The sequence below is a fragment of the Ambystoma mexicanum genome, chromosome 1q, assembly GCF_040938575.1.
Source record: "Ambystoma mexicanum isolate Mex_15411 chromosome 1q, UKY_AmexF1_1, whole genome shotgun sequence".
In the NCBI taxonomy this organism is placed as follows: domain Eukaryota; kingdom Metazoa; phylum Chordata; class Amphibia; order Caudata; family Ambystomatidae; genus Ambystoma; species Ambystoma mexicanum.
In genome coordinates this window covers 1,229,969,603-1,229,984,942 of record NC_090922.1, presented here as the reverse complement: position 1 = coordinate 1,229,984,942, position 15,340 = coordinate 1,229,969,603, and the positions used below count along the sequence as shown (strand labels likewise).

The window sequence follows — 15,340 nt, the reverse complement described above, 5'->3', positions numbered from 1 at the left end:
TAGCAACTTCTTGGGGACCTCTGGGTTGAGGTCGGGGTCTCTCCACCTGCCCCTCCTTACTCCACAACTCCTTCGTTCACCCGGGAGGGAAATGAATGCTTCTGGGAAGGTTGGTCCTCCCCAACTCCGTTGTTCACCTGTGAGGCAGTGCACTACAGTTCCCAGCTTGCACCTCTTTCTCTGCTCCTCAATGTCCCAGAGGAACGAGCATTGGGCTGGATATGGCCCATTGTGAGCAGCCTGTTCTGGCTCTCTGGAGGTAGGGCTCCCTTGCTCTGCTGTAACCCTTCCGACACCCTGGGGCAGCGCTCCAGCGTGCTGATCTCTGTTGGTCCAGCTAACAATTTAGACTGGGTTCTAGAAGGATTCCCTTGCTGCTGCAGGCCTGTCAGGCAAGGGAGAGAGCCCAACCCCTAGTACTCCAGCGAGTGCCTGTGGGAGGACTCCCTCATTACCTGTGAGGAATATGGCGGTTCTGTCACCGCAGTGAGATGGCAGAGAGACCAGGACTGCTGCAATCGGCCACAGAGGTGGAGAGGATGGCGAGGTGGCAGCTGAGGAGGTTGCCACAGAGGGCCATTGGTGCCACAGGGAGACTCGCAAAGGTGGCCCAGGTCTGTCATGCCATCTGATTTGTATATGGCTTGGGAGGTGGCTTGTGGGGTGGGTCACCTCAAGGAAGAAAGTGAGGGGACCGCTGTGGGAGACAAGGGAGCTGGCACGGCATCCTGTAGAGGAGCGTGGCTCCAGCTGGCAACACCAGCTGGAGCCTGCGCGTGAAAAAAGCACTACCCAACTAGGGATTAATAAGAAAAGAAATGGCCCTACAAGAAGGCCTGAGAATAGGGAACGACTGTTCTCTAGGGCCCATTGAGTAGCCCATGTCAGAAATTTGTCAAGACCACAAAGAAAAGCCCTCATGAAGCCTTCCCCAGCCCTTCCAATGCCGCACCCTCTTAAGCCAGGTAGGTTATTGGTTGGGGGACGTGGGCACTCCTATGAAGGGGAGTGTTATTTAAAAGCTGGGAAAAGTTTTGTGTTTGTAGAAAGGTGAGGCCAGGAGTTTGAAGGAGGACTGAGACCAGAGGAGGACAGAGCTTAAGGAGTTTGGAGGTTGTTGGATAGGTCTGTAGAATGGTTGTGCGCGAGTTAGACGAGCAAGTAAACTGATGGTACAGCAGGTGTAGAGGGGAGGTAGTAGTTGTAAGTGCTGGTAGTCCGGGACAGACTGTCTCAGGCACCAATTAAAACGTGGCCCACAGAGTTTTCTGGTGAAATTTGATGCAAATTGTGCAATTTAAAGACTATTTATTCAGCAACAATGGTCAAAACTACTCGCTGGATAGTGAAGTGTAACTCATCAAACTCTCCCACATTGGCCATTAAAGTGGCCCACTTTGACCAAAAAAACTGGCCCACACTAGCATTTTGTGTTTTTGGTTCAGGCATTAACCTCCTCTCCCTTCTTCGGCTTCATTGCTTCCCCACTCTGCCTCCTCCTTGGCTACCTTTCCCTCTCCTCCTTCCTTTTCTGATCCCTCAGGCTCCCTCTACACCTATGCAGGGCATACCTCTGATTTGTACCCCTCCCCGGAAGTCTTTCAAGGTTGGAAACCTTCTCCATATTGCCACTCTCAACTCTCGCTCAGCTGTCAAACACTCCTGACATCTGCCGCCTCCTGGAAGAACTTGATCTTGATGTCCTCTGTCTCACCGAGACATAGTTCACGGCCAGCTCTGTCACGAGCTTTGACACTCTCCTCCCTGATGGCTACAAGATCCTCTCCACGCCCAGATCCAACCGTTTCGAAGAGGGTGTAGCCATGATCTTCCTGGAGTGGATTCCTGCCTTGTGTGTAGGCTCTCTCTCTCTCCTGGCCTCTCTCATAACTTGGCTGCTATCTATCGGCCACCTGGTCAGATCACCTCCTTCCTCTCTGAGTGGGTGTACCTTTTGTACCTTTCCTCCTCCTCCCTCCTGGCCTCGACCACTCGACTCCTCCTTCTTGGAGACTTTAACATCCACCTGGATACTTCCTGGCCCTCCTCTGGACTCTTTCACAACCTCTGCGACTCTCTTTCTATTCTCCCCTCTAGCCCGACTCACTCTGCAGGGCACACTCTGGATGTTCTGATCTCCTCAGACCTCCCCCTCTCGTTCCCCCTCCCAACTCCTCTCTCCTGGAGTGTTCACTTTCTCGTTTCCTCCCATCTCTCCCTCTATACCCCTCAGGCCAAGCCAACTCCAGCACTGCCACCTACCTTTTCGATCATCCGACCCATGAAGTGTGTCCGTTGAGGCTTTCGCCGCCACTTTCTCTCTCCCTTCTCCTCCTCCTCTGGCTGACTCACATCCTGACACAGCCCTTTCCATGCTCCACTCTTCTATCTCTGATACCCTTGATGTTCTTGCCCCTGTCATGAGGATCCGCTTGAAGCCCAAAGCCAAGTGCACCTCCTGTTATGACTCTGACCTCGTCACCCTTAAACGCAAGTGCAGGGTGGCTGAGAGGAAATGGATAGCTTCTTGTTCATCCTCTGACAAACTTGCCTTGCGCCTGCTCCAAAGGCAATTCCGGCTCTCTGTCCGCACTAAGAAGAGATCCCATATCCAAGGCGTCTCTGCGACATCTAACAACTCAGCCAAACTATTTAAAATCTGCAAGGAGCTGGCCAATCCCACCATAGTCCCTACCTCTCCTGTCCCCTCCCAGGCACTCTGCACGGCCCTGGCTTCTCATTTCATCTCTAAAACCTAGGACATCCCGTCCACCGTCTCGTCCTCTCCTCCTTGTCCCTCTACTCTCTCCTCTACCTCTGGACCCCCTGTGGCCACCTCACCTCCCTCTATGTCTCTTCCTTTCCTCTGTTCTCCCCTGATAAGGTTTCTAGACAAGTCCGAACTATGAAAGTCTCGTCAAAACAGGTTCTTCCCTGTTCTTCCAAAACCATCAAGGACCACATTGACACCCATGCTCCTGCCCTGGCTGACTTCTGCAACCATCCCTTTGCCACTGGAGCCTTCCCTTCCCCCCTGAAGCACTCTTGTGCACCCTCTTCTCAAGAAACCCTCAGCTGATCACTCCTGCCCTGCTAACTATCGCCCAATCTCCATCACTCCTTTCCTGGGCAAACTCCTAGAAAAGCTGCCCATCTCCCAGCTTAATTGTCACACTGAATCTGTTGGTTGCCCTAATGGCCATCCGTCTGGCTTCAGAGCAGCCAGAAGCACGGAAACTGCTCTCCTGAACATCTGTGAAGACCTGCTCTCTAACCTTGATTCTAATCTCCCCTCTGTTCTCATCTTACTCAATCTCTCTTCTACCTTTGACACAGCCAAACATGCCATCCTGCTCAATCGTCTCCGTGATAACCTTGGTATCACCGATCAGTCCCTGGCCTGGCAGACCTCGTTCCTCTCTAATAGACCCTTCCAGGTGCAACTTGGGTCCTTCCTTTCCTCTATCTCACTCTCTACCTGTGATGTTCCCCAGGGGTCTAACCTCTCTCCCTGGCTGTTCAACCAATACCTGGCACCTCTCGCCCGAGTTTTGCTGCTCTCGGCTCCAACTTTCAGTGCTATGCGGATGAATGTGCTTGTTTTCAGACTCCCCTCTGCCACCTCTTCTCCTCCCATCTCCAACTGTCTGTCTGCTATCCAGGAGTGGTGTGCCACCAACGATCTCTGCCTTAATGCCAGTAAGACAGAGATTCTCCTCATCGGCACACCTACACCCTCCTTTCCTGTCACTCTCTGGCTGGCCTCCCTTGGCCCTCTTCCTGCTCCCACCTCTGAGGCTAAGAACCTCTAGGTCATCTTCAACAACACACTCTCCTTTTCTCCTCACATCTCTGATGTCTCTAAGAAGTCAAACTACTAACGGCACCTCTTCAGAGGTATTCTTCCTTTTCTCTCCTTCTTTATGCTTGAACTAAAATGGCGCTGGTGTGCAGTGTATTCTGGGAGCGCTCGGAGCCATGATGGATAGTTACTTCATGCGGTAGTGAAAAGCTGCACACATTTTGCTGAGTGTTAGATTCACGGTGCTGAGGAAAACATGCTTTCCAAACCTGGTATGCGGTCAAGGACATTTCTGCTGGGAAAGCTAACTTTGTTATGGTTTGCTACTGTTCTCTGTGGACCCTGTTTTTAGAGAACTCTGCTCCTTGAGGGTAGCTCTCGATTGACCCAGCTCGCAACCGACAGCTCCTCATCAACTGCGCAAGTGCCATTTCCAGAAGGTTCGAAAACTGAATATATGCGGAAACCCGGAGGTGGTCAGGTGAGAATTCAGCCGGAGAAGGACGCTTACGTCTGGCCCTCCTGTGAGCTGTGGTGCTCTCGGCCTGGCTGTTCCCGGGGTCTTCCAGCCGCTTCTGGGCGAGATGAGGAATTCTGTTACGCTCACGTTGATGTATTTCCTTTTGAATTCTTTGCTTCTTCTGTGATTTATGTCTATATTACTTCTGTGAGTTATTCCTATGTTATTATTGGTTGCTTCTAAGCTTTGAATAAATAGCCGTATAAGAGCTGATTATCTTCTAAGTGTGTGTGGTTGTGAGTTATTGCATCTGTCTACGTTCAAAGTATTTGCTCTGTAATTGCATTGGTGATTTATGTTTTTCCGTGCACTTTGGGGAGAGCAATACACCTTCCCCCCAGAAGCTCACTGTCTCTAGAGCTCTGGTTCCCTCTTGGCTGGACTACTGCAACAGCCTCTTTCTAAATCTGCCTGCTTCTACTCTCCGCCCTCTGCAACTAAGCAACTAATCCAGAACAGGACTGCAAGACTTGTCCTTGGCCTCAAGCTAAGGGATCATCTCTCCAGCACCGCAATCTCTGCATTGGCTCCCAGTGGCTGCAAGGATTAAGTTCAAGATCCTCTGCATTGTCCACAAGGCCTTCTGCGGCCTGGGTCCTCAATACCTCCAACTCTCTCTTGGCAAATACCTTCCAACTCGAGCTCTTGGCTCCTCCACCTCCAACTCCCTCAGGGTCAGTCGCTTCTCCAAGCAACGAGTTGGTGGTAGATCTTTCTTCTGCTGGGGGCTCCCTGCCTCTCTGAAACTTGAGGAGAACCATCTCTGATTCCAGAAGCACCTCAAGACTCTCCTCTTTGCTTCTGCCTTCTCTCTTCCTCTCCCCTGCTGATTTCCTGTCTGATACTGCACTGGTCACCTGACTACCCTCTAATTCGGGCCCAGGTTCCTGCCCGCCCAGTTGCACAACCGCACTGCTTCCAAGCAACACTTGCACTTGTGTCTGTATCTGTAACCCTACAGTCCCCCTGCCTGCACTTTTGGACACCTGCTGTCTGCACTTACCCTTGCACCTGCCACCTGTTGGCCGCACTTCTTGTTGTTTTGATCCCATCTACAGCACTGCCCCCCTGCCCCTTTCACCTGGCACTTTTCCCCTCATCCTCCCTGCCTTTGCACAATCTCAATTTCACTTGGCCTAGTAAGATCATTCTCTGTCCTCCCTCTGTTCCCCCTTCCTTGCCTCGTCACGCCTTGAAACACCTGTGTATAGGTGCGTTACAAATGCCATATCATATCATTGCCCTATTGCCTTACAGGCCAGTCAGAGCCTGCTGGTAGTGAGAGTAGAGGGGTAGTTGTGCGAGTAGGAAGGGGTAGTGGTAGTTGTAGTGGTAGTAGAGGGTGGTAGTGATGGATTGAGTGAGGAGAGGTAGTAGATGAGTAGTCATAATGGCATAGAAGTAGTGGAAGTAGTAGCAGTAGCAGAAGAGAGTAGAAGGGGTAGTAGCAAGAAGCGGTAGTAGAGTGGTAGTGGAATAGTAACGGGGGCAGGGAGGTAGCAGTGGTGAGGAGGTGAAGTAGTAGTGGTGGAGAGAAGAGAAGTAACAACGAGGTGGTAGTAAGAAGCGGTAGTAGGAGGTGGTGTTAGTGGGGAGTGGAGCGGTAAAGAAGGAAAGTGAGAGGAAGATAACATCTAAGGGTGGAGGTAGTTGCAGTGACATTGGAGGGGATAGCAGCTTGCTGGCGAGGAGATCTGCATGGCGCACCAGTGTAGAAGGGCAAGGTGCGGTTGGGCGTGCAGGGTGACCCACTCAGACCACATGAGTGAAGGCAACATACTCTAACTCAGAAGGAGCCGGACAAATTAAGGATATTCTGAATTATCTTTAATGAACTTATAAGAACAAGGCCTACCTTTCCCTATTGCTAGAGCAAACAACCTGTCCATCTAACAGAACTAAAAGTGCTTGTCAGTTGTCGGGAAGTCCAAAGTAAAAAATGTCCTCCGTTCAAACTAATGCTACCTGACCCTACCACTATACATAACCCACTTAAACTAGGCCAAGAGAATGTTTCTTCTTCCCCTGGTTGTCTTATTTCTTCTGGTAGTTTCTTTTATATAAAGGTTTATTTTGGGTACACATCTTTCTTAATGTAATCTCCTTCTATAGTTTTTTTGATAAGCTCTTGTAGCTTTTCCAAAATATACCTAGGTCTTCAATTCTCTGCAGTACTGTGCTTATAACCTCTTGCCTTCAGAGGTGTTCTCACACTCTTGTCTAAACTCGTAGACCTTTCCCAGTCTTCGCAGGTTGGGTTTGTCCAGATCCCAATTAAGACTTTTTCTCCTGGGTTCTCTTTATCTTGTTCACTTCTATTACATCTCTAATTACACAATTTTGTGTTATGCCTTTTCTAATATTCAAATCTTAAGACATAGGGTAATTTACCTTCCTCCCAGGGTATTTGTTTCCAATCTCTGTTTCCCATACAGCATTGTTAGGCCCCTGTTTTGTGGGTCTTGTACATCTCCAGTTAGCTGGTCTTATTGGTAATATTTTGTCTTTAGCACTGGGAAGAGTTTCTCTCTTCATGTATTACCACTCTTCCGCTATTTCACCAACCTGGCTATTTGTTACTTGCTTTGTGGGATTTTTACAATTCCCTTTTGACAGTCTTGCATATAGTATCTTGTCGTTATGACTGGTACGGGTTTCTCCATGCATATAATGATGCCCTAGCGGCCTCCCGCTCTCCCCGTTCTCCCTAGTACCTCTGTGGATGCAGGGAAACCTTGCAGGGCTCGGCACTCGCTCGGGTATTCCTCTTCGTTATCTGGCTTCTCATTCCTCAGACTCGCCGGCATCCCATTTTCAGATTTCCTTCTGGGTATGGCCGTAAACGGGCGTTGGAGATACGAAGATGCTTACTCGCTCTCAGCAGTGATGGTCTCGGCGTCATTGCACAGGTGTCCTTCCCACCATGATACAGGTGTGGTCATGCCACCACCACAATTGTTTTTCTGTTGTTATAGGTGTTGGGTCACTTTCTCAAAACTGGTGGGCTCCGTGGCTTGTGTCTGCTCCACCTCTCCACGGTGTGATGATGTCATGGACCCTCTACTGCATATTTTCTCTCTTTCTTTCTTTTTCTCTTTCTCTCTCTTTCACTCTCTTTCTCTTCCACTTATCCCAGTTAAATATACCTAGCCTCAAAGGGGGAGATGGGACAAATACCTGTGATTCGTCAGACTCCCTGGAATACTAAGCAGGGCTAAGACAGATGGCTAGAAAGCACCTAGAGAGTCAGTTAGCCAATGACTCAGGGAAAACATCTGTAGCCCATGACAGACAACAGACAGTAGGGGTTACAGTTCCCTAATGCAAACCGTGGTTAAGGACACCTGTGTTAGGGCGGCGGTAGCCCGAGAGAGAGAGAGAGAGAGAGAGAAAGAGAGAGAGAGGGGGACCGCCCTAGCGTCAAAATTACCCAAATACCTATTTGAAGCAAAATCTCAAGATCCCATCAGCCAATCTGATTTTTTTTTTTAAATAAACACCCTTGAAACGTCATCCGAAGCCTCCAGAGTGATTATTTGTGATGACTCTGGCATACTGTTTAAGTGGGCAGAGGTATCTGTGAGAGCGAAGGAAGGACTAACCAATACGGCCATGGTCTTAAGACGCATTGAGAACTATATGCTTCAAGGATTGTAACACCTCCAAACATAGAACCTGCAGTGTTGGCCTTTTCTTAGCCTGTTTATGTCAAAACATTGCCCTTCTAGACAAGATGCAACATAGCTTTCTGAAGTGGAGTCTCTTTAATTCATGGTCTTTCACCCTCTGATTCAGTAATTCCGTCTGCAGTGCAGCAGTGCAGACGGGCATGACTTTCATGAGTTCTGTCTTGGTTCAGACTCTAGACATAAGAGCCATAAGTAACATTTGGCAATGAAAAATGCTTGCATGCTGCCATTTAGGCCTCAAGAGATGCAAGTCAGTGTTGCAGTGTATATTCCCAGATTTGCTTAAGCAAATTAGAAACAGAAGTTGCTTGTGGAAAATCAGGTTGTCAAAATTATAATATTGATGGTAAAAAATGAGGGCAAGACCCGTATGTCGAGGTTTCTATTATTCTACTAAGTTTAAGCCTCCAATTGGCTTCTGTGCTGATAAGTCTATAGGGATGACTATTCAGCAAGTAATGCTGACTCTTCTTGCATTATGACCTTATCAAGTTGAGACTCGCTTCTTCTTGCATGGAAAAGCAATATCTAGAGCAAGCATCATGGTGACAAGACAAAAGGGATCTTTTTTCTCCAGAGAGGATCACAAAATGAATTAGATCTGTACTTACAATTCTAGTAGTGTAGGTAAATGGTCTATGCTCAAGTTGGCAATGAAGAGTTTATTATGCGGTAGGAAACCCCACTTTAGATGTCACTGATTCACTTAAGAGCACACCAACTATCGAATATGATTCAAGGGTTTTTTATTAAAATGTCTAAGGAGAGGCTCACTAAGGGCCATCCCTCTCTCTTGTCTCTTCTGGACTTTTACCTCTGTAGTGCATGCATCCCTTAATACCATAGTTTTCACTACAGCTAGATAACTCCTACTGTCTCATATCTGAGTAGCTAGTTGTGATGGTCTAAAGGCAAACGTCTTATCTAGAAGACTCAGTCTACAGTCTTCTAGTTGGATCCTATCCAGTTGTCCCACAAGAATAACAATTGTCTTAACAACTAAGATAAGTCCAATTGCCCGGGTTTCTCTTGGGCTTTTTGTTCACGCTCTTGTATTCCTCACCCTGATCTTCTCTCTTTCTCCTTCTCCTTCCTACTACTCTCCTCCTGGCTCTTCCTCCCACTGTCTCCCCCTTCACTTTCTCCTCTCTTCTATCCCACATATGTCTCTCTGCTCGACTTCTAATTACTAGCACTGCTCCCTAATTACTAGTACTACTCCCTCCTCTCTCTACTACTCATTACTTCCTCTTCCCTACTCCACTCCCCTTACTCCACTACTCTCTGCTCTCCCACTCCTTTCTTCCCCACTCCTCGCTACACTACACTCTCCTCCCACTATACCACTCTCCTCCCACTACAATCTCATTCCCCAATCATCCTCCTTTCACTCTGTCACCTTTTCCAGCCACTCTCTACCACACCTCCTACAAGCTCCTTTAGTCACCCTCACTAACCCAACCCACACTCACACCCAAGTACCACTTTATCTCACCACCCAATACCTCACCTTGAGCACACCTTCTGTAATTCTCCACACTCCGCTTCATGATCCTTCCTCTGCCTAGACGCTTGGTATGTCTTCTCCTCCCTTCTCTCTAACCCAAGCAACACACGCTGCCATGTCCTCTCTGCCCCTTGATTGCTCTCCTATATCTGCTGGTTCCCCCGGCCAATTGCTGCCTTCTTTTCCCACTGGGCCAGGTTACAGGCTTCAGAGAAAATCAAACAGGCCTTAAGCCTTGCCTCCTTTTTATACGTGGGTCAGGCAGCTCTAGGTAATGGCAGCCCACCTCATTTATAGTCCAATTCAGAGTTTCTGTCTGCATTGAATGGAGCGTCTGGATTACCGGTCTGAAAGGCGCAGGGCTCCGCCGCATCCGTGCTCACCATCACCTCTCTACATTGAGCTGTGTAGCTGGGCCTCTGCCCCAAGGTCTTTGGGTAGCTGCAGTCCTACGTGATAAAATGAGGAACAATGGCGAGTATGTTGCAAACCAGGTATGGGTCTAGTAGAAATGGTGCTCGGTACATTCAAGCAGGCACAAGTTGTAAGGACAGAGACTGCCCTCTTCCCCTTCTCACTTACCCCACCTCTGGGGCAGGACTGGCTGACCCCTGGTTAGCTACTGCCCCAGGTCCACAGGTTGGGAGGGGTCCCCTTCCACTCTTGATAGGATCATGTCTCAGACCCTACCATATGCAATAGTAAAACATTGATTTGCCCAACTGGGATTCTTTGTGCCAATAATACCATCCATGGAGCAATGTATAAATGGTTTTCTTAGCACCCTCCTGACTCCACTAGAATTGGAATCAATGAACGTCTGAGTGAGTTCTGGGCTTGATTGCAGCATGTTGGCTCTGAGCTACATCCCCATGTAGACCATTAACCCAGCATGACTCTAGTTCTGTTAGTTTTTGCTGCTGTGTCTCAGGATGTGCGTACAGATGGATTACTCTCAATTAGTACCACAGCCACAGTGCAGAAGCTACATTGGTGCTGCTATTTTTGTTTATACTAATTAAAAAAACACTTGTAAAAGAGACATATTGTCAGTTATTAAACTTTGTACAAAGAGCTAAGGACTCTTCGCTGTTGGAAATCGCACAATGACCCTAGAGATACAGTCTGCCTCATACTGAAGTCTTCCTTTCTATTGACGTTATCCTGCATGCTCATCAAAGCCTTAAGATGTGAACTATCATTAAGTGTTTCTTCAGTTATAGCCCATTTTAGAGGTTAATGTAAATCTTGAGAGCAATGTTGAAATGATTTTGAATGTCAGAAGAGTGTTTTATTGCTTTCTCAAAATAAAGGCTTTATTGTGGCTATAAAGAGACTGACAGCATATCAATTAATGTTTCTCTTTAAATAGAAAACTTTGAAACACAGAAGAATGAGCTAACTAGACAAGGATTTATGGATCTTAATCTTATGGAAGCGAGTGAGCATGAAGGGGATCCGGAGGACCTCTGGGTGACTTTGCAATCCATGGGCTACAACAGAGCATTGGAGCTGACTGAGGTACTGTAAATCCTATGGCACAATAGTTTTTTCTCACTGTTTGTGTTTAAATGTGCCACATAAACACTAGCTAATCTTGCAAGTCAATTTTCCATAGTCTGGCATTAAGACATGTTTTGACAACTTGCTGGTGATCAGAGGGGCGCCAAAGCAAGGGGAGAGTGGTCCTTATTTGACCATGTTTCTTATGTATGTCTGTCTAAGGAATGTTTTACAGGAAGTGTAAAAGATTAGTCTTGAATTCAGAAAGTCAGAATTGTGCTAGGCGGTCTGAAGATTTGAGCAGGACACATACAAAGGAAGCCTGCTTAAATAAGCCTTTTCATGTCTATGGCTAGCAAGGAGGTAATGGGAGGGGTGTCTAGTAATTGTCAAGGTACATTATTTGAATGAATACAGCAACTTGGAAGGATCCCATAACTTTGAGTAGGACAACCTGCGTAGAAACTGTATACTTCTTACTCATCCACCAGCATGAACAGAATAAGTGGCTGATAAGCCCACTTCCTAATTAACAGGATTGAGAACATTTCTACAAAGAAAATCACGATCTGCTTAGGGTTAAATGGACTAGACATTTGATCCCATGAAGCTGATTGGTTGAGTCAGGTTCTTAGTGAAAAGATTAGATCTTAGATGAAATTATGGTTGCTTCACTCTTCACTTTGAGTACAAGGAGGCAGATTGTGATTCTTGTGCATAAAGTCTGTATGTCTGTCAATGTTGTATTAATATCTGTTTTCTCTAAAATGTGGTTGCATACATAGTTGTTTCTAACATTGAGAATGGAATAGCGCTGAATTATGTAATGGGAATGTCATAATAATATGGTAAATTTGTATAGAACTCCATACTAGATTGTTTTAGATTTTAAGCACTGTAATAATCGGTGTCACCATTATTATCCACTTGTGGTACTCGAAGTCGGCCTAACCAGCATATCGAATTCATGACACACAGAACCGTCCTGTTCCCAAATCGAGCGTGTTGCACTAGTTGGCAGCCAGACTATTGATTTTGACTTCCAAACATAAACCAGATATTGGTTGCAATATATTTTAGAATTATTTGTTTTATTTGTACTGAAAGCCTATCTGAACGAGAAACAAAAGCTAACTAAAAGTTCGAAATGGGAGCAAATTGTATTTATATAGATGGAGAATCCAGTTTGACCATTGTAAAAGAAGCTGTTTGCCCTTTTATGTCTGAGAGCAAGGCATTGGTCAAGCACTTAAGTTTAATGCGTAGGTGAAAACCGTCTTTTTAACAGTTATGTCTCAGTGATGATCAGCAGTTTGTTTGTTTGTTTGTTTATTTATTTGTATGGCGCCCCCAACCCGGAGGTATCTGGGAGCCTTTCACACAGAGGTTGCAAGTAAACTTTTAGCTTAGTTACAGTAGTTGCCAAAATACAACAGATAGTGATTTGTACACAACAAGCAGGTATACAGCATATACAGTGAATTATACTGGATAGGTGAGTAGATAATATACATATTGTGCAGGTACAGACAGGCATAAATAGGTAGTCAGGAAAGGTTACTTGGCAAATTCAGAAGTCTGATAGTCAGGTCTATGTAATTCTAGGATTATCCAGATGTGTCATTCATAACCAGCCACTTTATGGCGTTACGCCTGAAGATGAGAAAGGGTTGGCTGGCTCTCAATGCATGGGGTAAGGAGTTCCATGCTTGTGCTGCCATGACAGGGAAGCTACTTCCACCTGCTTTTTTTCATTAAAATCTAGGCACGACCAGACAAGAAGAGTGGACTGTCCTTGTAGGTCATGGTGAGGATTTTGTAATGAATCTCTCTGCGAGGTAGATCGGGGCAGTTTGAATTAAGGCATTCATGCGTTAGTGATAAGGATTTGAGCATAGTTTTGTCCTTAGTAGAGAGCCATTTGATCAGTCTCCTCAAATGCGAGATGTGTTCTTTCCTTGGGATGCCGTGGGCTGCTCTGAGAACATTATTTTGTAGGATTTGGATTTTATTCGTAATCTATTTTCTTACCCCCACGTACAAAGATTTGCAATAATCCAATTTGGAGAGGATGAGTGCTCTCGCTAGGGTAGTGCAGCTTTCTTTGGACAAGAATGGTATGCAGGCTCTAATCAACGTACACGTCTAGGCAGTGGAGGATGCCATGGAGTTGACTTGTTTGTTAAATGTGAATGCAGAGTCGAGGTAAAAGCCTACAGCCTGATTCATGGAATTATCTGCGCGTAAAACACAGATTTGTGCGCCATTCTGCCCGAAAATCCCTGTTAGAGGCATGTGGATTTTCAGGCAGAATTGTGCGCAAATCTGTGTTTTACGCGCTAATAATTCCATGAATCAGGGATCTAGAGTTTTTATTTATTTTACCACTTTAATGGTATTTTGTCTTTTCTTCATGCTGTTGTTTTACCCTGGTGTTAAGCCAACCATTGGCTGTCCATTAAAAACGGGGCATGTTCAGCTAACCAAGTTTGCTATAATGTGCTTCGTGCAGAGTCGCCTGATGTTAAAACCTAAAATCAATTATACAGGCATTTAGGCATGCTGCACTCACCTTATTTTTTTTAAAACCGAGCCTGTTATATAGAGTCATTTCCTGAGGTAGGCCTTTGCAATCTGATATCTGCGTTTACCCATTGGTAGTTGTTAAACCTGCTAACTTTAATGCGATAAGTACAACTTAAAAAACTATAATTGTTTGTTTTGTAAGAAAGAGAATACAAATTCAGTTGGTAAAACAATGTGACAAACAATTGGTTGTTATTAAATGTCACTTCTTTATTATTGCAAATGCACAAATGTCATACAAATTGAACCATCAATTTCTACCCAAATATGCTTACGCAGCTTTCGTACTACCACACTTCTTCAGGGCGCTTTTTGCTTTAATTTACATTTATGATCATTAGTATGGAATTTGTAAAGTAACAATGTTTACACAGTAAGCAGTGCTGTTAAAAATATAGTCTCTGATTCAAGTTCACCCGACACCTAAACAATTAGTTTGGCTCCTACTGGATTTTCATCATTCAGTTTCTTTAGCAGCAGCTTTAAAAATCCTGCTATTATAATAGCTGTCACATCCTAGAAGAAGCACATATCCAGGATAAAGCAATTGATTTAAAAGTGGTTACGTTTAGACGTCCTAAAGCATTTACAAGTTGCAGCGGCCAAGTGGACTGTGTATTGAACAAGAGCAACTTCAAAGATGCAATAATTATTTAGGTGTCAACTTAACTTGAATAAGAGAAAGTACTTTTGCGCACTGTAGCCATAAACACATTGCACAATTCTGGTAGTGCAATTCGAGGGGAAAAAAAACAGAAGCCGGAAATGTTCCAGCAGTGGTAAACTTTTTCCATAGGCTTCTGGAATTCAGTGTTCCCCACAAGAGTGGTTCAAGAGGTCTATACCTGTGATTGCCCCATTGCATCAGGCAAGTCTTGTCCAATCGTTCGCGTGGGTATCAAAAGTCATGTAACAAACAGAAACTGCTCGATGCTAACCAGCACTTGGGGCAATGCAGGTGCTAATACATGTCAGGTCCAGGGTGCAATGCAAGGCTATCCTTGGTATAAAGTTGGCTGTAGGGCTTTGTGGGCTAACAATACACAAGCTGCTCACATTTGAGTGCAGTGGTGTGGTTGGTGGTGGTCTGCATGTCACTTTATGATCTGATGTATGTTCTGATGTAACAGGAAGGTTGTTTGTTGAAGAGACTGTACATGGTTGGGGCAAGCTTCTGCTACATCCTCAGCCACTTTATCTGTTCCGTCATCCTCTTCCCAGTATCACCCCTTTCCAGCAGGAATCCTGCCTTTCCTGCCTAAATTCTGATAGATGATGATCAACATAAAGGTTATGGATTATGTCTTGGTCATAATGATCATTATTGTCAAGACTGATCAAAGGATGGATGGATGGATGGAGTGGGGATTGAGACCTGGAATTTTCACTCATCCTGCTGTCAAGCTACTCTTGTGGTGTTCTTCCCTGATCTTCAGTAGATATCACATGCACCCCAGACTTAGTTTATGTAACTGAAGTGCAACCTTTTTTTCCATATCAGTGGATGTTAATTCTTGTGGTGCAATACTCAGGCACGTACTTGTAGAGGTGCATGTACTCCAGAGCGACTTCTGACGACCGTGTGGAACGTAGGTTGGATCATAACTTCATTGACCACGTGCAATTCCAGCATACACAGTACGCACAGCAAGTGCTGCTGCAGATGGGAAAAGACCACAAACAGCGTGTCTCTCCTTCCTCTTGCTCTTTTGGGTGCTTCATGCATGTTGTTG

The 15,340-nt window shown here is 45.9% G+C and overlaps 1 protein-coding gene across 6 annotated transcripts in view; it reads left to right on the top strand.

The window, feature by feature from the left end:
- Positions 1-15,340, top strand: part of EFCAB7 (EF-hand calcium binding domain 7) — a 1,178,320-nt gene that overhangs the window by 893,280 nt on the left and 269,700 nt on the right. For all 6 annotated transcript variants that reach the window (XM_069642000.1, XM_069641997.1, XM_069641998.1 and 3 more), the window contains one exon: positions 10,891-11,039. In XM_069642000.1, the coding sequence (XP_069498101.1) occupies positions 10,891-11,039 (149 nt within the window). The remainder of the gene's footprint in view (positions 1-10,890; positions 11,040-15,340) is intronic.